The 25,683-nt window shown below is 46.8% G+C and overlaps 4 protein-coding genes across 4 annotated transcripts; 2 read left to right on the forward strand and 2 right to left on the reverse strand.

The window, feature by feature from the left end:
* Positions 1-8,240: 8,240 nt before the first annotated feature.
* On the reverse strand, positions 8,241-14,012 carry F4813DRAFT_368657 (P-loop containing nucleoside triphosphate hydrolase protein). The gene is made up of 7 exons (XM_049244333.1): positions 13,476-14,012; positions 12,589-13,395; positions 10,745-12,536; positions 10,594-10,680; positions 9,272-10,522; positions 9,072-9,140; positions 8,241-8,817 (listed from the first exon to the last, which is right to left on the reverse strand). Exons 1-7 carry the CDS (start codon positions 13,785-13,787, stop codon positions 8,492-8,494), a joined length of 4,644 nt encoding a protein of 1,547 aa, XP_049097067.1. The 5' UTR covers positions 13,788-14,012; the 3' UTR covers positions 8,241-8,491.
* A 616-nt stretch (positions 14,013-14,628) lies between these two features.
* F4813DRAFT_368659 (Cullin-domain-containing protein) lies at positions 14,629-17,826 on the forward strand. The gene is made up of 3 exons (XM_049244334.1): positions 14,629-15,420; positions 15,476-17,391; positions 17,448-17,826. The coding sequence occupies exons 1-3, from the start codon at positions 14,839-14,841 to the stop codon at positions 17,503-17,505; spliced, it is 2,556 nt and encodes an 851-aa protein (XP_049097068.1). The 5' UTR covers positions 14,629-14,838; the 3' UTR covers positions 17,506-17,826.
* Positions 17,827-17,863: 37 nt separating this feature from the next.
* On the reverse strand, positions 17,864-20,458 carry F4813DRAFT_368660 (glycosyltransferase family 22 protein). The gene is made up of 5 exons (XM_049244335.1): positions 20,003-20,458; positions 19,681-19,908; positions 19,427-19,620; positions 19,201-19,371; positions 17,864-19,147 (listed from the first exon to the last, which is right to left on the reverse strand). The coding sequence occupies exons 1-5, from the start codon at positions 20,243-20,245 to the stop codon at positions 18,088-18,090; spliced, it is 1,896 nt and encodes a 631-aa protein (XP_049097069.1). The 5' UTR covers positions 20,246-20,458; the 3' UTR covers positions 17,864-18,087.
* A 791-nt stretch (positions 20,459-21,249) lies between these two features.
* F4813DRAFT_398652 (ornithine aminotransferase) lies at positions 21,250-23,143 on the forward strand (the record flags this gene model as incomplete). Its single annotated transcript, XM_049248076.1, has 3 exons — positions 21,250-22,124; positions 22,190-22,891; positions 22,988-23,143. Exons 1-3 carry the CDS (start codon positions 21,612-21,614, stop codon positions 23,141-23,143), a joined length of 1,371 nt encoding a protein of 456 aa, XP_049097070.1. The 5' UTR covers positions 21,250-21,611.
* Positions 23,144-25,683: the final 2,540 nt, after the last annotated feature.

A 25,683-nucleotide genomic window follows, 5' to 3' on the forward strand; every position in this document is an offset into this window, starting at 1 on the left:
CATGCGGCAAGCAGCAGTGGTCCTCGGAGGGGGGGATAAGCAACAGCAACAACAAAAAAAGAGCTGGCTCTCAAACGATTGCGATGGGGGGGTCTGTAGACTGGGTGCTCGCACAGAAAACAGATTGCGGCGGCGGGTTTCTTCCGCTATTTGTTAAGCTGATCAGGTCCCTTCCTCGTTAATAAGCTATGGCGAAATTGGAGAAGAAGGAAAGGGATCTAGACGACGGCGAGAGGTGAGGCCAGTGGAGAAAATGCTGCATGTAGTAGTCGTAGTCTCGTAGGGCGAAGGGAAAATGAAAAAAATAAAAAATAAAAAATAGACCAAACACAAAGATGGCAAGGATCACGAAGCAGAATTCACGAACCCCCTGCCCCTCGTTTCTACGATAAGCTTGGGTGTTAAGACACGAGCAAGGACTAAATTCTTCTCTTGGTTTGCGGGTGTGTACGAAAGGGTATGTACAGATGTGCGTATGCAGCGGGGAGAAGAAGGTATGGGTATGGATATGGGCTTGCGGGTTTGTGAGGTAAGTAGATTTACCTTAGGTAGTAATGAGGTCGTGTGGGTTTTTTCTTGCGAGGGGTCCTGCTGTCAAGGGGGCGGACAGGCAAGGAAAGCTCTTTGAGCAAGCTATGATATCCCCAAGGCCCGAATGTGTTTAGAGCAGGGGGCTTTAATGGATTATGGATGGCGGCATTATTGAGGCCTTGTACAGTACAATACATGGATTGACGTGCCCAACCAATACGATGCTCTCTTGGTAGCAGTGGGGGAAGAAAGCCAAGTACATACGGAATAGACAGGCGACAGGGCTAGATAGCGTTGCCTTTTGCCTTCGCAATTGTTAGCAGGTACATACACTACATACCTACCTACATACCTACCTACCTATATACAACCTATACCAGGGCCATACCAGGTAGGTAATGGATGTTTACATATGTACGTTGACGTTTGTATACGGGAGATTGCCGAAAGAATCGGGACTTAAGATTATAGTTATTTTTGCAATGTACACACATTGCGCGCACGTTTTTTTCAAGAGATATACATAGCATTTACATAGGATCTACATAGTATCTACCTAACATAATATCTCATTGTCGAATTCAGCAGAAACAACTTCAAACAGGGAAACGGCTTGAACGCTCCTTAATAAGCACACTTTATTTAGCCAAGGCGTTTATTAACCGCCGTTACCTTGTAAGTTGGGCGTTCTTCCATTTCCATCTTTCAGCAAAGCGTCTAGATACCTACATACGGAATATGTTCCGGATAGAATGGCAAAAGAAGAAGATGCCAATGTAGAAAAACCCCAAGTAGTTCAAGCAAGAAGACCAAACTGGAGAAAGAGAAGCATGTGGAGAAGTAGAGACCAGAACAGTGGGTTGAGTGATCACGGTCTGATGACTCTGCATAACGTGTGGGAGTAACCCCTGCGAAGTGACAAGGGGTAATGGAATAGAATTGGTTGCCCTTAGCTTATTAGCGGGAGGAGTGGATTTAAGTGGCCCTGTAAAGTAGACTTATAAGACTTGGGAATGGTTTCGGGGCGGTGCGTAGTGGAGCTTTATGGGGCGACCCGAATAGCCCGGCGGCGGGAGGGATTTGCTAGGGGAAAGCCTCCCGAACCCTGGGTATTTGATTTACGCGTCATTTCCCGAAAAATAAAGAAACTACTACGTAAACAACGATACAAAAAAGACGATCTGAATCTGTTGGTAGCTGAATTTCGACTTCAGCGCATCTGAAGACTTTTCTAATTAAAGATACGAAGCTGAGATTAAGTTGGTATATCTATAAGTAGCTGACGACCTCTATGTAAGTAAACAGCAAAATGTCAAGACTTACGGTAGGTACTTCACAAAATAAGCTCTAACAATATCAATATAAATAGAGTAATAAATAGAGAAATACGTTTAAGAACTATTCTAGAATTAAGCTGAGCTAGTCTAGGAGTAACTACAATATAGCACGCTATTCATGTCCGAGTCGGCCTAGTTGGTGTTACTTGAACAACGGCATGCTGTAACTAAAAGGAATCTTGTATAACAAACAAGTCTAGCTCGATAAGTACATGATAAAAAAGAGCCGAAACTTTTCAAAGGTAACTATCATGATATATACGTTATAAAAGAGTTGAACTCTATAGTCAAGTCAATTACATAGGTAGTTAGTATGTTTAAGCTTAATAGTATATTCCAACATTTCCAATACCATGCTGGATGTGTTGACGGGTTGACGATATCTTTCCTTTCTTCAGCCAAATTGCAGGACCGCCGTCTTAATCAAACTATTTATTAAGATATAAATATTTCAGATCTATTGATTGATCCCCCCTTGTCGTGGGCCCAAGATCTAAACTCCAATGTAGATCAACCCAAACCCAACGAATAGGTTGCTTAATTACCGTTCGTCTTTTGCTTCGTCAATCACCGGGCACCAATCGTGTTGAAGCGCCTAACTAACATGACCTTGCTAGACTGCCAGGGCGCAATGCCCTCCTTGACTAATACTACTCAAACAAGATGGGTTAGTATTAGGTATAGATGTGAAAAAGAGGCCCAAACACGCGTCACCTGCCCATCATTAGCAGCATGGGGGCGCCATCAACCCATCTCAGTTCGTCACTAGTTCTGATCTATGCTTGTGTTTCTCTCCGCATCAGCACAGATTTCTCGAATCTACAGGCGACCACTGATGCATCCGGGTAAATGAGGCGTGCTATGCTCTCACTTATCACTTTCGTTATGTGGGGGTTTTCGGAAAACTTGAAGATCTGGATCTGTTAACCTGAACGGTACATTATTATATGTACAACGATCGAGCTTTGGGTAGTTAGGTACTTCCATCTGTAGGTTCGCGTAAAGCTGAGGAGGTTACAAGGATGACCCCGAGAAGGCTGGCATGCTAGTTTATACACCTTATTGATGAATAGGACTTTCATCCTAGTCGAGCCTCCTAGGTTGCCTTCTCAATATCTCTGAAGGCAAACCTACAAGCCACAGAGTATCAGCTACCAATGTAGAGCAAGGAGCATTTACCTATACATAACTGAGATGTACTGCATGTATTTAATAAGGTCGTATCGTGACCGTGAAATTACCTAATTCATCTGCATGGCATTTGCATAGTATTAGATACATGCCCATATTCGAATGTACCCTCACGCCGCAGAGAAGGTTCAGAATGGAAATATCAGGTGCTGGTGTGAAGATGCGAGTACGTGCGTCTCCCCTGAACGTCGTCAGTGTGATGAATGTTTCGATACCAGCATCTAGAGATACCAGCAAATAAAGGACAGTTAAAGCGATCAACTCCATTACATACGCCACCACCCAATTCTAACCAACGCTACTTTTCCTCCGGTAACAACCCTGCTATTATTATATTGCTTTTCTGGTGATATACATACCTACATACTGTGTGCATGGCCCTTGCTGCCCCGGCATAAGTTCCACCGCACGTTACCTAATAGCATGATCTCCTATCGAAGCTGAGTACCTAACGTATAAGTGGTACAGAATGGCTCGCAACGCCTGACGCATTAACAATTTAAAGATCAACGGGGCCGATACCCAACTCTCAACTGTTCCTCTGCTTCCCTCGCTTAGAGCCCCGATGCCATCTACACATGCTTCGGGCCGACAGCCTCAAGTTTTTCATCCGGAACTAGTGGACTTTTGGGTGAGCTGGTGGGAACAACTACCTAGTACCATGTCGGCGCGATCTCGATCGTCTTCTCTATCCATTCTAGTAGTTACTCTGCGGGCTGTATTCTTATGTATCGATTATTCGACAGGGACGAGGTGCCCGGAATGATTCCAGCGGCACTCTGGCATGTCTCAACGGCGTGCCGGACCTTGCAGATCGTTGCTTGCGATACGGTTACCTCCATCCTGTCTTTCTTACTGGTCTGTGAAAGGCTTGCGTTAGGTTTAATGCTGGAGGCGGGAGAACTTATCTCGTTTACGTGAAACCGCCACAGCGTTGTAACTATCTTTGCTTTTTTAGGGCCTATCCGCCTTGATAAAGTCCTACATGTACGTTTCATTGGAGTTCTGATGAGTCTCCCCAAGACCACCACGACCACATCGATTACTTGAATGTCTCCTAGAACCTCTGGCTCGGGTTCTAATTCGCTCATAGCTTACCCTAGAAGCTTATCGGCCGGAGGGCAATCATTTAGTTTTCATTAGTGTTGAGTGTTGAGTGTTGACCGTTGACTGTTTGCACGCCCCCTTCAAAAATAAGTTCGAATAGTTATTCTACACTGTTCAAATCCAGTTGGCTGTTAGTTAGCATACGCCTCGCAACTTGCATAGGGGCGCTGACAAGAGGCCCTCTTTAGCTACCATTCTTTATATTGTAATCTAACGAACTTTCAACTGTTACCCTAGGGTCTGCTCCCCGGCGCCTTTTGTGTGCAATAAACGCCTGATAATACGATCGATCCATGGCCCCGCCTGTCTACCGAAGTATCGGGTCGATCTCGCCCAACCAAGAACATCCCTTTCGGACTTTAGTTCCTTTTTTCTCGTCCGAGTTCCCAAGCGCAGCGCAAGCGGACAGGGGAAAACGGTCACGTATAAACTCCAGAACCAACATTAGTTTGGAACCCTTATCCAACGCGCAAAAGCATTGGATTGCAAATCCCTAGCATCACATGGGTTCTTTTTCGCAACGTTACATGGGTAGGTATGTTCTTCAACCTTGAGACGTCACAGTAGTGGGCCGGGATTACGACCGGCGAAAAGAGTAAAAAGACGATCTTTCTACTTTTACCATAGTTAAGTCCTTCTTAATTAGGTTGTTGTCCACTCCTATCGACAGGAAGTTGGCCGCTGACAACGAACTATGGAGTTAATGCGAGCAGTAGTTGTGAACATGACAGCTAGGTAGGTAATGACGAAGGAGAATTTCCTTGCTCTCCAGCATATGCCGCAAGTATCAGCAGCCGTGGCGTTCAACCACTTCACTGGGCTCGAAGTAGTATGTCCCAGAGACGCCACAGTCGGGAAAACATCTACTTTGACCTAATCCGTAAGGCTACTGGCCTAGTGGAGGACAGTACTTGGCCAAACGTGCTCAACAGGGAATTGCCTAGATCCTGCAGGGGTCTTCTTGTGACTTCTCGCATTAGATCGGTAATGTATGTATGTGAGAAGATCCAAGTATCCGACCCTGAGCCGGTCCAAGGGCCCAAGGGACCAAACTCCCTCCCATGATGACAGTAGATTTCAAATAACGTAGCCAACGATTACCCCGATTCATTTCGTCACTTCTTCTAGCTTATTTAACTAGAATTAGCTAGAATATTCAAAGGCGCCAGGCGAGCATTCATTAAGGACTTGGAGATATCGCATAATAAAAAAAGACAATCTAAGATGAAATTGCCATGCGTATTCTAATTTAGGTAGTCTAGCGGCCGTCATTTAATATGATGTTGAACTTGTGCCATTTGGGTAAAGGTTGCGTAATAACGAAAGGATTGGTATACCTTCTCGTCGTTGGACTAACCTGGAAACCGGATTACGGCTTTGATCAAGATGATCCCTCTCCTCTTTTACGAGAGCGTGTCCAGCTACCGAGCTGCGGCATGTTATCTTCTCGCCCAAGGCCGCGCCGACGCAATGAGGGCATGTGTTACATGCCATGTATGCACACATCACCGTCTTCGACATTGGGTGGGTGAAGATTCCCTCACCGCATAATACTACGCTGTGTACGTGTACGTACTTCAACTTTTGTGTAGTGTATTACTGTATCTAATAAACCGCCAGCAGCGCCTACGTACTAAATAGGTAGTGAAGAATGGCTACTTTGTTACTTTATACCTGATCCATCTTGTCCGAGTCCAGGCCGTTTAGGTGTCCATTGAATATGGGATTGCTCGTCTAATTTCTTCTCTTCTCCTTCTTGGCTGCCCCCTTCTCGTCTTCGATTTTTCCTTCCATGACCTTCTTTCTTTTCCCACTCCAGCCTCTCCCAACCAGTCCCAACCAGTCGAGGGCTGCAGTATAAGTGGCGTCGACAAGCCCCCCCCCTCTTTTTCGGGAACCCTTGACGTTACACGACAGATGGACCGCATGCTGTATGTCTGTCGTTTATATCCTTGGTAGCTTGCCTAGACTTTGCCAGTCCGTTTTGGACCACGGTTGCATGACCCCGTGTCTGAGATGACGCTGGGAAGCGAGCACATGGGAACTACCTACCTATGTATTAAGTGTTAAGCCAACAACGGACCAGTCAGCCATACTGTTTCCCCTCCCGCCTACACGCCTACGATAGACAGGTATACATGTAACTAACTGTACAGTAGAATTAGCAAATGTAATTGCTGCAGGTCGATCCGAGAAGGAGGGGTTTCAGTGAAGCAACAAGTCTTCGAGAAGACGAGAGGGTAGGGCAGTTGTAACCGCAAAAATAAACCCTGGGTACTTATTCCTGTCACCTATCAATGGAAGCTTGTATCACGGATCTCGATTGAGATATGATGTCGAGGGCAGCACTTTGCGCCAAGATTTTTCTTCTTCTTTCCTAACAAATTATTCGGGAGAGGAAGATACCAATTAGAGAGATATACTACTATCAGCCAATAAACGCATTGTATATATATTATATATAATATCTACATTAAGTACTATAGACAGTACCTAAAGTATGTAGGTGTGTACCTAGTTAAGCATATACATCCATATCTCACATATAGACTTACAGATTGGTAAACAGATTATACAGACGTATATATGACAAACGAACAAAATAGGCAAGAAATGTATGTAAGTTACTATTCTAAGATTAACTATTATAGAGAACAACTTCCCTACTCGCCCCCCCCCCCCCCCCGCAACAGACGTGCCGCTGCGGCGGTCATTGCTGTCCCCGACGGGGAAATTGAATATTCTACCCGCATTCATGTATATCGATGTATATTCCATGTATATGCCCATGTATGTAAGTCTCATGTACGAGTATGTACTCGGTTATAGGTAGCAAGCTGAATAAGGTTAGCCATGTGCGGACGGCATAGGTCGTGTAACGTCGCTAGAAACGGCTCATCTATTAGTCTTTTGCTCCGTGGAATGCCCCCCTTTAACCCTTAAGAGTATTCCCCTAAGTATTAGGTATAAATATTAGGTATAAGTATTAGGTATAAGTATTAGGTATGTGATAAAGGGAGTATATGCTATGTACTAGATATGGTAAACAATCTAAACGACCGGCGAGCAGGTAGCTTCGACCCTAACTTCCATGGATCTAACTACCAATATGTTTACATATCTAACAGTACCTGGTATGCAGTACCTGGTCTACCAGTACCTAACGCCAACTCTTATGTGTCACCCGCACTGTACGCCCTACATCAACCTCATATCAAGTTATTTCGAATTCGATGTTTTAGACACAACATAGGGCAAAAGACCAAGAGGAGCACAGAAGGTAGAAGGCAACTATGACAATGCATACCCGTTGAGAAAGAAAGAAAAAGTCGCTTGGTCCGCTACTCTCTCTCACCGTCTTCTGCTGCCCTGCGCGACAGAAACACAGCGCCATGCTTAGGCTCTACATAGCTAGAGGACTACCTAACCCCGTTGCTTAGGTATCTCACACCTTGTGAACGAGTAGTACATACCTACCTACCAGTACCTACCTAAGGTACCTACCTACATACAGTCGCAAAAGAAAAAGGAAATAGAAAAGACAAGGACGCCTTTCGTCCCCGCCAAGCCCTCCCCTCGAAACCTTGGTAATACATGCCGCGGCTAGATAGGACAACGGCATGCAAGTAGACGCACAGAGCTGGTGTGGTAAGATACGGGGGAAAGGAACAACAGAGCGGAGAGAAAAAGACAAGACAGTCAGGTAGGCCGCAAGTAAGGCATCATCATCATCAGCAGCAGCAGCCAGATAGCCTAACCAGCCCCGTTGCGACGTCGCTCAGACAAACGCAGCTATCTTCGCCCTCGCTATCTCGCGCCATTGGTCCGCCTAGTTGTTGCCGGATTCGAGGAAGGAATTAGATCGTATTGTGCGAGATGTGCTCGTAGCGTGGAGCGATATGCATCTCTCCTTTCGCACCTTTGAAAGCAACTATGATGATCCAATACGTCATGCCCTCATAACATATTCGCTTTGAACCCCAAATAGGTCAACTATCACTTGAGAATCAGGTACTGCTATATGCCGGTCCAGATACTGACCTATATCGAATAGAATCATTGGTAATTACTACTGGGCCTACGGTTACATTTCGTGTGCTCAGGGACATACCTGACCTAGACTAATCCGAATGATTCCCCTTTTATTATTCTTTTAGTTCGCTATTGCCTTTTCAACGTATTTTATATACAAGCTATGCCCCTACAACACCTACGTAACTAGATGGATGATTCAATTTTTATAAAAACTCAATGCTCACTATGCTCACTTGGGGTATGTGATAACCCGAAAGACTACAAACGGTTCACCCAACATGACGCGTAGACTACTCGGTATCTAACCCAGCTTGTTTGACCAAGCCGTAGAACACACCTTGCTTCTTGATAAGCGCCTGCGGTGTATCAAACTCGACTACCTCGCCCTTGTCGAGGACTACTACTCTGTCGCTGTCAAGGATGGTGTTAATGCGGTGGGCAACCGTGATAATAGTGCGGTGTGAGAAGAGCTCTGAGCGTAACGTATTCTGTAGCATGGCGTCCGTTTCCACATCGACTGCTGCTGTCGCCTCATCTAGCACGAGGATGTTAGACGGTGTGAGCATCGCACGTGCTAAAGAGATAAGCTGTCGTTGACCCGCTGACAAGTTCGATCCTGTGTAAATAAACGTGTTAGTCCAGCATATCAAACACGACAACGTGATCACAGTTGTGGCTAAGTGACTGGTGATTATGCAGGGGCCTAGCTGAGAATTGGCGGAGAGGTAAGTAGGCGGTAGATTATCAACATGCCAAAAAATGTTTCACTTGCCGCCGTACGAGGACGTACAGCTGCAAGTTGCCGGAGGGACAGGGGGAGTAATCGACGGGGAAGCAAGAGCCGAAAGAAAGCGTAAATCACCGACGTACCTCCTTCATTGATCTTAGCCTCTAACCCGCCTTCCATGGTTGCTACGTGCTCCTTTAATCGTGCATGATCTATGAGAAACGATATGTTAGCACAAATGAGATGGTGGGAGACGACTGGCCTAGACCGAGTAACACGGGCGCATGTGCTCTCTCGGCCCTGCGGCGCGAATCAGAGTGGGTGGGATTAATGCGACACTCACCTAGAACGCTCCAAAGTTCTGTATCGTCGTGAACATGGCCTGGATCTAAATTGTCCCGAACTGTACCTTCAAACAGAGCTGCGTCTTGGGGAATAATGGCAAGACGTCGTCTCAAGTCTAATAATCCAATCGTAGATGTGTTGAGATCGTCTATGCTTATGTCACCAGTGTCCGGCTCGATCAGACGGAAAAGGGACAACGTCAACGAGGACTTGCCAGCTCCGGTTCGTCCCACCACACCTATTTTCTCATGAGACTTGACATCCAAGTTGATGTTCTTCAGTACCAAGTCTAAGCCCGGGCGATAGCGAGTGCTGAAGTTGTGAAACTTGACAGCTCCATGCGCGGGCCAGGCGACTGGAGGCCTGTGTCCGGGGACAATCTCGGGGGCCTCGCTTGGTAGGCGTGCATATTCGAGGACTCGTTCTACAGATACAATATTTGTCTCCACTTCCACCGTCTGGCGAACGATCCAGTTTAATGATGTTGTGATCTGTAGAGCGTACGACATAGCCAAGCCCACCATTCCAGCGCTCAGACCGCTATGGTTCGTAACGGAGATAATGGAGAATCCCGCAGCACCAAGGATAATAACGGCACCGAGGAACTCTAATCGGATCGCTAACCACCTGTTTGAGCTGATGGACGGGAAATAGGCTCGCAAGTTTGAGTCGACACGCCATTCGTTTTCTAGCTCGAAACGGCTCTGCTGTCGGTACGCCCGGATTGTGCTTATACCACCAAGTGACTCCTGGAAGTGTGCATAGATGGGACTGCGGCTGACACTATCCAATCGCTTCAGTTCTCGTGATGTTCTGAGATAGTACCGCTGCACCCAATAGTACACCAAGCCCAGTGGTATGATTAATGCGACGAAGACGGGAGTGCTGACGGAGATGACGACCAGTGTGAACCCGGAACGAGCCAGATTGACGAAAAGCATATTGAAGGTTCTGGCTAAGACTTCATCCAGCTTATAGATATCGCTCGAAAAGCGGTTTAGAATCCGACCTGCCGGGGTAGTGTCAAAGAATGACATCGGTGACCTAAAGATTGCCGTAGCCATTCTCTCGTGAAGTTTTCGCGAAGCTTCAATGGAACAGAATATCCACAGGATCAACGTTTGAACGACGGTCAACGCAGAAGAGCCAACACCGAAAGCGAAATAGATGCCGAGGTATTTTCCGACCTCGGGGTTGCCACCGGCTTTTCCGTTCATCTCTGCCCAGTTTTTCAGCCAGACGCTTCCGCCTGAATAGTTGTTAGCAGTTACCGTACATGTCAATTCAAGACTGCCTAATAGAGGCAGGATTCAAACTTACCGATCTGCGCTGTTTGAGCCGTGATCAGAGTGAAAAGGTAAATACCCACAGCGACCAGGTTACTGGTCTTCGCATATTCCATATAGACTATCAAGCAGTCAGCTTTCCAATTGGATACTACAAAAAGCATTTGCGGACGGGGAATACATACCATCCCATTTTACTTTGCCTTGCTCCGAATGCTCTTTAGCTTGCTTTGTCTTATAATTAGGGTCCTCCTCATCGCTGAGTTTACCTCTGGGTCCCCTAAAGCTAGCTGCGCTTGCGCGTCTCAGAGTCGACATACTGCCTGTTCGCTTCTGCGCGGCCGAGCTTGTAGAAGGTCCAGTTTTAATGGGTGCCAGCTCAGCGATACCTTCCTGAGCTTCTTCAACCTCTTCCTTATCTTGGTTGTTGTCTGGTTCAATATAAGTAGAGGTTTCACTTCCTGAACCCTCAGGACTAGATACCGAAGAAGCCGTTCCGGATTCCTGACCGGAGGACTTGACGAGCTCTGCAATACCCCCTCTCATAGCTACCAGCTGGCGGAAAGTACCGTGCTCGACAATCTCGCCATCTTTAAGCTGGTATATGTAATCGGCCTCGGGGAGAACCGAGATAGCATTGGTAGCTAAAATTCTGCACTTGGAACTGAGGAGACCTTTTGGACCTAGTACGTGATCGATGATATGTCTACCCACATGAGAATCCACCGCGGACAAGCAATCATCCAGCAGGTAGATATCAGCCCGTGCATATACCGCGCGCGCCAAAGCGACTCGAGCCTTTTGTCCACCACTCAAGGAGATACCTCTCTCACCGACGACAGTTTCGTCTCCGTCGGGTAGTTGCATGAAATCAGCAAGTAATGCGCATGCCTTAACCGTCTTTTCGTAGAAATTGGAGTCGTATCGATGCCCGAATATGATGTTCTCCTTTACAGTTGCATTCATAATCCACTGCTGCTGGGCGACATATGCTATCGAACCTTGAACGCGCACGTCACCTTTGATCTTCCATAAATCGCCCAAGATACTCTGCAACAGGGAAGACTTTCCGGTACCAACTCTGCCAACCACGCACGTGAGCTCCCCTTTGCGACTGCTGAATTCAATGTCTCTGAGAACATTCTTCGTCTCGTGGCGATTCCACGAGAACGTCGCGTTCCGGATGACGACTGCCTCGTCGCCCTGTTCTTCCGCCGACGGGCCAACAACGATGGCATCTGGCTGGATCTCTTCTGCGATGAAATAATCCGTCAGGCGGCCGACCGCAACGCTAGCTTCGATGATAGATGTGATAACCATGGGGAGAATAGCAAGCGGGAACGTCAGAAGGTTAAATAGAGCCAGGGCGGGAAATACAATCTCAGTCGTCAACGGAACATCGTGTGTCCAGACGAAAATAGCAAAGGTTGAGCATGATACTAAAAATGGAGTTGTAGACCAGGTGAAGTTGGCAAATGCTTGTCCAGCACCAATCTTACGAAGGTTCTTGAGTTCGAGATCATTTCTGACAAAGTTGAGTTTGTTCATGAAAGCTGTGCTCCAAGCATAGAGCTTGATGCTCTTCATGTTATTAATAATTTCGGCAATTAAACGACTTCTTGCATCCTTGTTCTTCATCTGAGTCTTTTGTAGGCGCTTCATATATCTTGCAATGAAACCGTTGATAGGAATCATAATAATCATCACACCAATGCCAGAAAGCATAGACCAGCCTACAAGTTGATATAAAGAGATCATGCAAATCGTAATCTGGAAGGGAGCGGACCAGAGTTGTTGCGCAAACTGGGTTAGATCTTGAAGACGTTGTGCGTCGACGGCCATATAGTTGACGATATCTCCGGTTGTCTTCGTAGAGCGCCCTTCATTCGAGAGCTTCAACGATTTCTTGTAGATAGCAGACGCCAGACCCGACTTGATACGCATCCCTGTCGCGAAGGCGAGCTGAAAGTATTGGTGCTAAGACTTGTTAATAAAGATACCTCTTTATGCTATCCTACATCGAACTTACAATCATGCTGGTCTGCAAACACGCGACGAAAAACATAGCGATGGCGATGGCAGCACCCTTGATGGGTGGCTGGGGCACCTTTCCTTCACCGTAAGAATCGACGAAGCTAATGAGGTAACGTAGAAGTTGAGGCTGGGAGAAAGCTGCTAGGTCATTGACAACTTTGAACACAGTGGCAAGCATATAAGGTCCACCGTAGGCTTGAAACAATGCTATCCATAGATTAGGACGGCTTTTGTGTTTTAATTGGTATTTCCATGCCTGTTCAAAGCTATCTCCTGTCGCAGAGGTCTTGTCGCTAGGGGAGAGCCCCCAAAGATCTTCCTCCGTGAGGTATTGTTTATATCCATGTTTCATCAATGGAGTCATCCACGAGAAAGTAAGACGAGAGAATACAGTTGCATATTCCACTGGACATTCCTCTCCTTCTTCATCTACCAATGCCTCATACGTACTTGTCTTCTTGGGCCAAAGCCATTCGATTGCGAATTCGATAGCGGAGAGGCCAATCCCGACAGTGTACGCAACGAAGTATGGAAGGTTGCTGTCGTACAACTGCTGAGAAATCAAGGACCTTAGCTTCACAGCATACGCGATCAGGAGGAGTAACCAATAGAACAGAGCGACGCCGTTAGCATTCCTCATACGATCGTGTTCGAGCCATTGGATTGTGAAGATGACGCCGAGCGAGATGATGGTAGCAACCGTCGTAAGGACGCGGAAATCGCCATGCCATATTCCCGGGAAGTTGATGATCTGGATGGCGAGCTGGACGGCGACATCGGCGATGATGATAACCAGGAGTGACTACAGAAAACACGATTAGTAAATATAGAACGCCTTTCTACTAGAGGGCTTGATAGCTTTAGAGCATGTTTTAGGCCTACCTGCTTAAACCAGAAATGCCAATCCTTAGCAAGCTCGGCAGGCTTCCGTTTCTTTAAAACATACCACACCGCCAAAGCTCCGCCGAGGATACCGAAGATGGCAACGGCAAATACCCATATATCGATGAAGCAGGGCGTAAAATCATAACGAAAGGGACTCATAGGACCCCATCCCTCCTCGTTACCGCATAATGGCTGTTTGAAGTCTTTTGTCGCGCTGAGATAACCCTTTCCAAGTTCGTGGATAGGCCGATAGCCCGTGAAGGACCCGGTCAATTGGAGGACCTGCTGGGAGTGATCGCCGAACCGCATTACCGCGTTAAGTTGAGTTTCGGATGACAAAGATCATAGTATAAGTGAATAGGTAGTGACCCCAATTGCGCAATAAGGTACGGTTTTGACGGAAGTTGAAAAGACTGCAAATGGATTGAATGGGATTACTTATGTAAATGAATTACTAAGCGTCAAAAAGTCGTAAGTAATGATGTCGGGGGAGTGGCGGTCTTTCAACCGGAGTTTGGCAGCTTCTAATACATTATGTGCAAAATAGGTAGTAAGCTAGCTGCCTACCAGGCATCCTCTTTCGTATTAACGTTTTCTTTTCCGACCCGAGCCAAGACCGGGGTTCTAGAATTACATATGATGCATGTCCACTACCGTACAACTACAGAAAGCTAAACCCGTCTCTTTCGCTTGGCACAATGTACCTAATTTGACTACCTTAGGTACCTAACTCTCCCAAAATATTAGCATCACCAAAAGAAATAAGATACCTTAGTTAGTGCATTAATATTTCATGATCTTTTGGGCATAGAAATGATTTTATCTCCTAAGCAATAGGTACTTCTTATCTCTTAGCTTCAAAGTGCATGTACTACATACATACCTAACCTAGGTACATACCTATGTACATGTAGGATGTATGTAAGCAGTGAAGCACTTTATTTGATAGTCAAATTCGTACATAGAGCCTCATGCATAGCGGATAAGGGTGCCAAGACGGAGTTAAGCCCCGCAATCCTTAGCCGACTGTCGGTGTTTTGTTCTAACCTAGGTAGCTATCTACATACTAGTGTAGGTATGTAGTACCTACACGCCGTACCGCGACGCATGGAAGCTTCCGCCTGCGATAAGCACGATAGCGTTCGTACTACGTAAGTACAAGTTTAATCTTGACCTTAAACACATTTGGTCCCCTCTAACACTACCTCATATACACCAGACGATATAACGACAGGTTAAAGTTGTAAAGTAGACACATCACCTGTCGTTACATGTATTGAAGATCAAGAATAATACCCACCTGTCCTTCCGATCCAGGCCTGCGTGACTATTCAGGTAGTTGCAGGGCCTCCCCAGGTTCATGCATTCGCCAGGAAGCTCGCCACGCGACGGATCGTCCTCTTCATTTGCGACCCCGTTGAAACGCAAGCCAGCCGGCGCCACTGGCACTCATTCTCGACAGCAATCCGAAAGTCGACCCGATCAGAAGCGTACCAAACTAAACAGCACATCCGACTCAGTTGTTCCGAGAATGAGCAAAGTGGCGGGCAAATGGCCCGAAATCGTCGATCTGACGAAGCCTCCTACTGCTTTCCAACCCCATAAGGGCGCAAAGAAGCTTGTTATCAAGAATCTACGGACGACCTCACGAACTAATGACCTTGAGAAATATTACGATGCCACGAGAAAAGAGCTGCTTGAAGCTCTTCAAGCCATATTCGAACAGAAGCAACCCCGCCAACCACTCGAAAGACTTTACCGAGGGGTAGAAGACCTATGTAGACATGGAGCATCTAGGGAACTGTACGAGACGCTACGGGAAAGATGCGAGACCTACTTGAAGAACGATCTTCAAAGATCCATAGTGGCAGAAGCCGGCTCCTCCAACATTGATGTGTTGAAAAGTACCTACAAACACTGGGTCATATGGAACGCTCAATCGGTAGATGCTCCCATATCATTATGAAGGTGCTTCAAAAACTGATATGTATATCTAGACCACAATTCGTTCCGTATTCAGCTACCTCGATCGGTCATTTTTACTAAGCAGCAAGGAGTTCCAACAGATTAACGATATGGCCATAACGCTATTTAGGAGAACGGTATTTGTTGCTTCGCAGCCGCTAAGTCCCAGCCCAGGTGCTAAGACGCTCGCTGGGATGTGTGATCTAGTAGACTACGATCGGAGAGCCGATGCTCGGTTTGATCCAGCTCTGCTACGAGATTCTATTTCGATGCTCCATATCCTAAACATATATGGGAAGTCATTCGAGCGACGCTTCTTAGACGCCTCAAAGAAATATTTCGAGGAGTTCGCCAACGAACAAAGCAGTGCGTCGCTCAAAGTTTATATTTCTAGCTGTGAGAAGCTCATTGCGCGTGAGGATTACCGTTGCAATGCATACAACTTCGACAGCACTACGAAGAGGCAATTAATGGACGATGCTCATACAATTCTGATTGATAGCTATTCCGGAAAACTTCTTGACGGCGGCAGCATTGGCAAGCTCTTAGATGAGAATGCTCTAGATTCTATGAAGGCTCTATATGACCTCTTGCGGTTATCCGGCATACAAAAGAGGCTAAGACAGCCATGGGAAGAATACATTAGGGAAGCAGGCGCAACGATCGTTAACGACACTTCTAGGGGCGACGAAATGGTCATCCGATTACTCGAGTTCAGACGGTCTTTAGATCTGATGATTCGAGACGCTTTTAATAGAGACGACGAATTTACTTACAGTATGCGGCAAGCATTTGGTAGCTTCATTAACGATCGGAAAGTTCTATCTGCCTGGAAGACTGGAACTTCCAAGGTTGGTGAGATGATTGCAAAGTATATTGACATGTTGCTCAGAGGTGGCTTGAAAACTCTGCCAAAATCACTGCTCTCTGATGCTCAAGACCGCGTCGATGCCGAGCAAAGCGGACTGGCGAGTACCGGCGACGAGGATGCCGAGTTAGACAGGCAGTTAGACCACGCCCTAGAGTTGTTCCGATTTATTGAAGGTAAAGATGTCTTCGAGGCGTTTTATAAACAAGATTTGGCACGACGCCTCCTGATGGGCCGCAGCGCCAGTGCAGATGCGGAAAGGGGCATGCTTGCAAAGTTGAAGAATGAGTGTGGTTCCAACTTCACCCACAACTTGGAGCAAATGTTCAAGGACCAGCAGATCGCACGCGACGAGATGACTTCGTATAAATCCTGGTGCGAGGGGACCGGACACGGCAAGAGCAGCTTAGATCTTAACGTGAATATCCTGTCTGCCGCGGCATGGCCAACATATCCAGATACTCGGCTTGTTCTACCTGATGATGTTGCGGTACAAGTCGAGCGCTTCGAGGCATACTATACCAACAAACACACAGGAAGGCGTCTTACGTGGAAACATTCCCTTGGTCACTGCGTTGTTAAGGCACGTTTCGGCAAGGGGCCAAAGGAATTATTAGTCAGCGCATATCAAGCTGTCGTGTTGACGTTATTCAACCAAATTGAGGATAAGCCGGATGGACTCCTGACCTACCAGCAGATTGCAGAGAATACCGGCCTGAGCGGGCCAGATCTCGATCGTACCTTGCAGTCTTTAGCGTGTGGGAAAACCCGCGTTCTCACGAAGCATCCAAAAGGGAGAGATGTAAATTCGACGGATACTTTCACCGTCAACAAGGCTTTCTCAGACCCTAAATACCGCGTGAAGATAAACCAGATTCAACTCAAGGAGACAAAAGAGGAGAACCAAGAGACTCATGAGCGGGTCGCCCAGGATAGACAGTTTGAATGTCAGGCCGCGATTGTGAGAATCATGAAGAGCCGCAAGACCATGACCCACGCCAACCTCGTCGCAGAGGTAATCAACCAGACAAAGAGCCGAGGCGCTATCGAGCCGGCCGAGATTAAGAAGAACATCGAAAAGTAAGTTGTCCGATGAGCATACACATTGCTGGATTTTACGCTAACGTCCCAACCAGACTAATCGAGAAGGATTACCTCGAACGAGAAGGAGGCGCATATACGTATTTGGCATAGATGCTACCATCCGGGCATTAATTTGATTCGGTGGTCGGCTATTAGACTTGGGTTCCGCTGAACTGCAATCGAGATTTAAAGGCCCTTTCGTAGTGTGCATTCAGAACGATCAGCCAACTTTGTTGATTACCTAGGTTACCTATGTAGCTCGTTCAGTGGCATTAGAAACCCAATGCTTGTTTTCTAGGCCTGCGTGTAAAAAAAAACCATGTCTAATTCTTCGGTCTTGAGATGAGGAGCGTAAATAGTGAGACCACTTATAGCCATCGGGCTTGACAATTTATGCTCGTACGCAATTCGGTAAGACCACTACTACGCGACGTCCTAGTTGACATTATGACTTGGAGTATAATTAATCCATGTCCTGGGCTGAGCATTTACATGACTACCTACCTAGTGTATTCCAATATAGACTGCGAGTTTAGGGGCGGGACATAAGTAAAGAACAGCCGTATGCCATTCAGGTTGCGGCGTGTAAATTCCTTCTGCTAGATACCAAGATTTTGTCTTGTATAATGTACAGTTCACCTACCCTAGATACCTAGTCCAACCCGTTAAACAACATCCGGTAAGCTATTCAACTTACGGCTCTATAGGCAACACCTTATCGTAGAAGCCCGTAGCCCACACTACCAAACGTCCCGACTTCCTATCATCATCCGTAAAGAGCCCATTCCACGAATCCCACACTCGCGTTAGCTCGACTTTATGTCGGCGACCGGGACCCGAAAAGTCAAAGTATTCGTGTAGCGCAGAACCGATGCCCTCGTACCCGACAATATACCTCGCCATGTCCTCACCGGGACCATCTGCAGGCCATAGCTCCTCCAGGAAGCCAACCTTGTCCGCGTAGAAGCGACGCGTCTCATCCTTGTATATTTGGCGCTGTAGGGACTTCGGTGAGGTATGCAAGGGCGGCTCGCAGGTTAGAGCGCGCGCGCGCAGAGCCGGGTAAATAAGACGAGAACGCCACGGCGTAGCGTGGCAAGGAGTCAGGAAAAGCGCGAAGAGCTCCTGCGAGAAGTCGTCGTCCACGGTGATGTTTGCCGGTTGTGGGATTGAAAGGTGCTTGGGGTGGATGTTTTCGAATTCGTTACGTAGGTAGTCTACTACCTTGATAGGTGCGGCGGCATGGAAATAGGAGAGGTAGCCGCCAATGATGATGTTGATAAGCAGACCCCCTACAAGTAGAGGTGTCCGCTTCCACCCCAACGTTGGCGTTGAGCTAGCAGAGGCAGGATTTGTTAATGTAGTGAAAAAGGACGTAATATACGGTGCAGCCAAGATGTGGAACTCCGGAAGAAGAGGCGTAATGAAGCGAACTTCTTTGTGGGAAACAAACGATAAGGTAGATATGTTTGTGAAGACTACGAATGATAGTGCTTTTAACGCGTTAGAAGTAACGACTGGCCAATTCGAGTTCTCTGAGTCTAGAGACTTGTATAGGCCTTGTAGGATAAACGGGGTTATCGTAGTACCCAACAACGGTATACCCTGGGAGAGATAATAGTGCCAATCATTCTGCCCATAGAAGCTAGCGAGGTCTTGAGCAACATTGAAGTGCAAGAACGTTAAGGGGGGGAATGTCCACTCTCCGTAGTACAGACGGTCAGCTACTAAGGACAATCCAAGAACGAATGACCTATAAAGGTTAGATATCACGAGAAAATATATGGTACGGCGTCGTTTACGCACCCGCAAAAGACTACCTCCCTATAGACGATAAGGACGTTTCTTAGAGTAAGTGGTGATTTCCCACCGAGCGTAGCTCTAGTCAGTGCGAGGGTGCCAACAGCCACCCATATTAAAATATTGGTTGGCCGCAAGAGAACAGCGAATGCGGCTAATATCAGGGATAATCGGAGACTACATGGTTGCGTTTTTAGTATAGAAGCCTTCATTCTCGGAACTGTAAACTTACTTGTTAATCTGACACCGGGTCTCAAAGAGGGGAACTGATGAATACTTGGACTCGGCATTTCCGTCCTCCTCCGTACCTAGAAGCTGCCAGGGCCAATAATAGAGAGCGGCAGCCGTCAAGGTTGTCTCGAGGCAGTTCGAAAAGGTCCTCGTCGATGTATACCATTGCCAGGGATTGACCAAAGCCATCAACAGCTACGTATGGCTATGAGTCACTTTTGCATTAGAGTATTTTGAAAAGATTGGAGTACTTACAACGGACCAGGCAGCAGCACTCCCACGGCCGTACAGCCTCTCCGCAAGCCTCCACGAATACCAATCGCTCAAGGCAGCAAACCCGGTCTGTAAGACCTTAGGCGCTGCAAGGAGCCATGCAGCTTTGGTTGCTGGAGCCATGCTTGGCCCTTCGAAGTTTTGGACGACCCAATATCCAAAGGCGAATATAGTAGGGTGGATAGACGATCGAAGCTGGTGCTTCCATTCCTTTTTGATATTAGCTATAGCCGGCTACCAAATAGACCAAGTAGACCAAATAGGTAGGAGAATTCGAAAAGGGGGCTATTTGGAAGCTACGCACCCAGGTCATCCATGCTCCGCTATCTTCCCCGAATACCAAGTTCCAAGCTGGTTCGAGAGCTTGAAAATACTCGTCCGGCTGAAAGAAGGTACGGACGCAGAGCGCGTTTATGAGACGGACGGCGAATACGACCGCTAGAGCATCTCGGACTTGGACAGCGGCCACAATAGCTACGTTATTCTTAGTAGCGCTCTGTGTAGTGCTGGGCGCTCCAGCGTTTGTCTTTTTCTTCCCTGAGCTCATCTTCAAGTCTCGCGAGTCTTATAGGTCTCGCGTATCCATTTTATATCACTCAAATTCAGGAGATGGTGAGAATTGAAAACTAAGAATATAAGAGGTATATAAGAGGTACCTAACCTAGGTAGATGAGTTGAGGCTACCTGGCATTTGATGCGATCTAGCATCAATTATTATCAATCCAGATTTGGATTTCTCGGAACTGTCCGTATCGAGACGTATGCAGATAACATACGGATTAGGTACCTAACGGAGAGGAGATATGCTAAGCTGTGCATTAGATTACCTAATGCACCTTGCCTTACCTTAAGTACCTATGTACCTAACATAGGCAGCCTAGGTATGTACCTAAAAACATCTTATGAACATAGCTTAGCGCGGACAGCTGACTGCAGCTGCGCATTTGAGGCTTGCTTCAATAGCCGTATGATCCGATAAGAGCATACTTCATCCGATCTAATAGTAGTCCATTAAATAAATAACTTCGTATTCTACATTTCGCCGCCAAGGCAAGGGATGATGCAGCAGCGTTGGATACCACCCCCACGAACAGAATACTTGTGAAATACCATTGGCTGTCTTGAAAATAAACCACTTCTGATTGGCCTCCGATTTGAGATTGTTCGGCCATCCGTGACCTCTCCGGGCTCGGCGGTCACTTTCTTACTGCAGCCGTCTGTGTCATAATGTCGATTGCTGTAGTATACCCGGGGTCTTGTAGTTCTTGTGCGAGTAATGGCTTTTTTTTTTCTCTTTGGTTACTAAGGTCTAAGGTAGGTAAACTAAAATATTTTCAGTTTTTCTTCACTGACGAAATACCACCGAAATAGCAACACCACCTTTCCCTAGCTCCAAGGGTTAAATAGTTAAAATAGTATTAAAAAAAACTAACAATAACAAAACAACATCCCAAGTTCTAGTCATAGCCCTAGTCACAGTCCTTGTCCTTGTCAACGCCGCTTTGCTTCGGCAACGGACACCGGAATCTTCACCGCATGTGACCAACTCGAGACTTCAGACCCGGGCAAACTTGTCATCATCGCAGCAGCCGCGACTGGGCGAGCCGCTTCGACTTGCACTTAGGGGTTTAGTGGCTATCAGTCCGCGCTTCCTTATTACGTACTATAACTCTCTCGACTACCAACTCGCCCCCGCCTTACCATTCTTTTCTATCTCTTTCCTATCTCTAAGTTCTTGGCTTTTCTTTTTTAACCTTTAGCTTCTTTCTATAAGACCCGAGGATAGCCTTCAAGCCAATACTCTATTCCAGTAATAAATTGACCTCTAACCAAGAGGTATTTCTCAAGAGACAAACAAGCATTGTCTTTTATCATATTTTTTCTTTCTTTTTTCGACTTCTACCTTAACAGTCATGTCTCCTCACGCAGATGCTCCGACTACCCGCTTGGGCAATGGCTCGAATGGCTCGACAGTCTCGTCTAGATATCATTCGACTTCGACCAAGGCTGCAATTCAGGCAGAGAATCAATACGCCGCCCACAACTACCATCCGCTCCCTGTCGTCTTCGCTCGCGCGCAGGGTGCCGACGTTTGGGATCCTGAAGGCAAGCACTACATTGATTTCCTCTCAGCATATAGCGCCGTGAATCAAGGCCATTGTCACCCAGAACTAGTGAAAGCTCTTACCGAACAGGCTGGAAGATTGACCTTGAGCTCCAGGGCATTTCACAATGACGTGTTTCCCAAATGGGCGGAAAAGGTGCAAGCCACGTTCGGGTACGACATGGTCCTACCGATGAACACGGGAGCGGAGGCTGTAGAAACGGCTATCAAGATTGCAAGAAAATGGGCCTATAAAGTCAAGGGTGTCCCCCAGGGCAAGGCATTAGTGTTCGGGGCCGAGGAAAACTTCCATGGCCGCACGGTAGGTTATCCCGCATGTGGGGTGGCTCTTATTTTTATTTCTTTTCTAACGTTATAGGTACCTAGATGATAGCCGTGAGTCTATCCACCGATCCAGAGTCAAAGGATAACTACGGGCCATATGTGCCAAACATCGGGGCCACATCCCCCTCCACTGGTAAGCCTATTCGGTACAACAACGTGGCCGACTTGGAGGAGTTGCTCGAGGCTCATGGGCGTGAGACTGCTGCATTCATTGTCGAGCCTATTCAGGGAGAGGCGGGAGTAGTAGTTCCCGATGAGGATTACTTGAGCAAAGTGCATGCGCTCTGCAAGAAACATAATGTGCTCTTGATCTGTGACGAGATTCAGACGGGTATCGGTCGCACAGGTCGGATGCTGTGTTCTGAGTGGGCTGGCATCAAGCCGGACATGATTACTTTGGGGAAAGCTATCTCTGGTGGCATGTATCCCGTCAGTTGCGTCCTCGGTAGTAAAGAGATCATGCTTGTCGTCGAGCCTGGAACTCACGGCTCGACGTACGGCGGAAACCCATTAGGCTGCGCTGTCTCTATACGTGCTCTCGAGCTCATGGAAGAGGAGCAGCTCACCCAAAAGGCTGAGAAGCTTGGTAATGTCTTCCGCGACAGTTTAGCGTCGTTTAACTCGCCAGTTATCAAGACCATCCGTGGAAAGGGACTACTAAATGCTGTCGTCATCGACGAATCGAAGGCCAATGGCCATTCAGCTTGGGACCTATGTCTTCTTCTCAAGGAGAAGGGTGTTCTGGTAAGTCCCGTAGCAGACGTTTATCTTCAATTTTTTTTCTTTGTCTTTTTTTCTTTTTGCAGCACAGTGTAAGCACATGGCTAACTCGGAAATCAGGCTAAACCGACACATGGGAACATCATCCGGTTCGCACCGCCGTTGGTTATTTCGGAGGCGCAGCTTCAAAAGGCCATATCCATTATTGGCGATGCGCTGCAGGAGCTACCAAAGATGAAGAAACATGAGGACGTCCACGTCGGACTGGAGAATTAATTTCTTGCGGCGCATCATCACTACCGACACCCCGCCATTCTGGCCCGTATGAAGTAATGGGACGGGATAGGATTGTGCATCTGGATTGGGTTGTAAACTCGACGACCGCTCGTTGGCAAGGCGTACTGCGTCGAATACAAGTGGGAAAAGGGTGGTAAGAGGGTGCGAGACCACCTACCTACATAGTAAACGGTGAACATGATTAGGTTAGGGTGGTATCCTACACGAGTACTACATACCCTTACAACCCTGTCAACCCTATAAAATATACCCGGCAAGGTTTGTTTCTTTACCTTAGGTACTACACTACCATGTATACGGAGAGCTATCATAGATTCCATATGTACTACCTCCTAGGTACTTAGACTACTAGAGCACAAGTTTACAAGGATTACTCGCGACTAAAAGATTGTGTTGCGCTAAAAGGCGGGTTTATCTGTCGTCCCTGGTTCTAAGTCGACAATGCGGGGGCTCTATGCGGCAATGTGCATAGTGTGGGTAACGGTGGTTTCGTGGGAAGCATAGAAATTACTGTTAATGGAACAGCCAGCTGATACGAGACAGACTTGAGCGTCTTCCGTATTTCGTCTTTGCATCTCCTATTGTATGACCATTTCACTAGGTTAGAGTGATTGTGTAGTGACAGCTTGGCCGCAGGCTAGCCAGCTCAACTAAGTCCTACGTTATGTACATATGCTTTAGTTTAATGCAGTAGACGTGTCTCACAATTCATGTGGCCCGGGGACTGCAGCTATCCTGCATGATACATTTGAGCTTTGGATGCCTTTGGATGCTTTGGATGCTTTCGATTCGATCTTTCGCAACTTGAAAGCTCGGTATTGGTCTACTACACATGTCTACATGTATCCTCTATGCATACCAACTTAGTAATGGTAAGGGGTCTACGCGTGCCATTGGATCTACATATCTACATACATTTAATAGGCGTGGTAGCTAGTTGGGGTCCGAATCATTATTTGCTTTTGCCCGGCTTACTCGCTATATGAGCTATGAGGTAGTGAGGCAGTGAGGTAGTTTCATCGAATTCGTAATGGAATACACACCCTGAAACTATTTCACATTAAAATTACCTTCCATCGGGTAAGTCAGGAACGGGAACTTAAAGCGAGCGCCAAACTCGAAACTCGAAACCTGCCTAAGCATGTTAAATCCGACCAAGTAGTAAACAAACAATGGAAAATAATGGCTTTCGGGTTTCCGATTTGTTCTCGGATCGAAAAGACGTGCATACCGCCTAGGGGGGGTTCCCACAAGAACCGAGTACGTGTAGCTTCGGTCTGCCTAGGACCGACATAAGAGATGGACGGAGTTGCATACAGCCCATCTGCGAGACTAGAGAGGTTGCAGAGAGAGTTGCAGAGACAACTGCAAAATTAATCTATCTAGAAAGGAGCTCTGGAGCTCTGAAGCCACGCGTGTGTAGCATTGCCCAGGCGATAATGAAATCGAGGAGACATGACAATCTAAGTATAAAGGTAAGTAGGTAGTTAAGAATAAAGTAGGTGTGTAGAAATATCTCTACATAATAAGAATATGTTGGTAAACTCGGTAGTTAGTAGATGATAAAGCTTGTGGAAGCATGCACAAACGATTATCTCTGACGAATCGAAACAAAAGCTCAAGGCTTAAGACAACTCATCAACCTTAGCGTGAGCAACACGGGCATTGCGGACGTCGCGGATTATACCATGCATCTGCGATCGCTGATAAGACAAGAGGTAATAATTAGGTCTCTAATGTAATTCCGATACTCGACCAAAGCTGGATCCCGGTCGCGGAACAGATAGGAAGATGACGGACTAGCAGACTGGGGGACGGATTGAGTACGAGCCGCCTTTTTCAGGATCCTTATCATACATGTAGAATTGATTCATCGGGTAGTTATCCAAAGAGAGTTGCTTTGCCCTACGGTATAAGCGCCAAACCTTAGAGACGAACACCAGCGAATTGGGAAATCCTTGTGACCAAACATTGATGCTTCTCATAAGCCACTATGTATCTGTGACACGCATACGTTAGGTATTTTAGTCCAAGCTCAGTCAATTATTGCCCATCACCTCATGATTGTGTTAACAAGCATCATATTCCCCGGCCGAGCCTCATTGAGTGATCAGACGGCAGAGTAGCATTTGCAAAGAATGACGGAAAATAAGCTCATAAGCATTGCACCTAGGTTTGGCTGTAAGATATAAAAGCAATCGGGAAATAGGCGGTCGACAATTGATGATGCAATGCGTATAGTTGTTTGCGACTTGGCCTCGGATCTACAAAGAAGCAACAATAAGGAGTAAGGAGGTAAAACCCGCTTTGAGCTGACTAAACGAATCAACACGAACCAATACCTACATGTACCTACCTAGATAGTCCCCTTTTTTATACATGTGCCAACAGTTATTGTATTCCTAGGTTTCTGTTCCTCTTAACATGATCCTCCAGTCCTCTTAAGAAGATGCAAACAATAGAGTGGCAGACCAGACCGCCTTCCCCAGATGGCCCAGATGGGACTCGGAAGAATCAAA

The sequence above is a fragment of the Daldinia decipiens genome (assembly GCF_022478715.1).
Source record: "Daldinia decipiens strain CBS 113046 unplaced genomic scaffold F4813scaffold_32, whole genome shotgun sequence".
Classification (NCBI taxonomy): domain Eukaryota; kingdom Fungi; phylum Ascomycota; class Sordariomycetes; order Xylariales; family Hypoxylaceae; genus Daldinia; species Daldinia decipiens.

What these genes read in the sequence shown, in the direction of transcription:
- F4813DRAFT_368657 (XM_049244333.1), bottom strand. Translation starts at nt 13,787, where the DNA reads ATGCGGTTCGGCGATCACTCCCAGCAGGTCCTCCAATTGACCGGGTCC. An exon ending in AGGCAAAGTAAAATGGGATG is followed by an intron (nt 10,681 to 10,744) that starts GTATGTATTCCC and finishes ACTGCTTGATAG; the next exon opens with TCTATATGGAATATGCGAAG. An exon ending in GGCTAAGATCAATGAAGGAG is followed by an intron (nt 8,818 to 9,071) that starts GTACGTCGGTGA and finishes TTATTTACACAG; the next exon opens with GATCGAACTTGTCAGCGGGT.
- F4813DRAFT_368659 (XM_049244334.1), top strand. Translation starts at nt 14,839, where the DNA reads ATGCATTCGCCAGGAAGCTCGCCACGCGACGGATCGTCCTCTTCATTT. An exon ending in TCATATGGAACGCTCAATCG is followed by an intron (nt 15,421 to 15,475) that starts GTAGATGCTCCC and finishes ATGTATATCTAG; the next exon opens with ACCACAATTCGTTCCGTATT. An exon ending in ATTAAGAAGAACATCGAAAA is followed by an intron (nt 17,392 to 17,447) that starts GTAAGTTGTCCG and finishes CGTCCCAACCAG; the next exon opens with ACTAATCGAGAAGGATTACC.
- F4813DRAFT_368660 (XM_049244335.1), bottom strand. Translation starts at nt 20,245, where the DNA reads ATGAGCTCAGGGAAGAAAAAGACAAACGCTGGAGCGCCCAGCACTACA. An exon ending in GCGGAGCATGGATGACCTGG is followed by an intron (nt 19,909 to 20,002) that starts GTGCGTAGCTTC and finishes AATATCAAAAAG; the next exon opens with GAATGGAAGCACCAGCTTCG. An exon ending in AGGGAGGTAGTCTTTTGCGG is followed by an intron (nt 19,148 to 19,200) that starts GTGCGTAAACGA and finishes TAACCTTTATAG; the next exon opens with GTCATTCGTTCTTGGATTGT.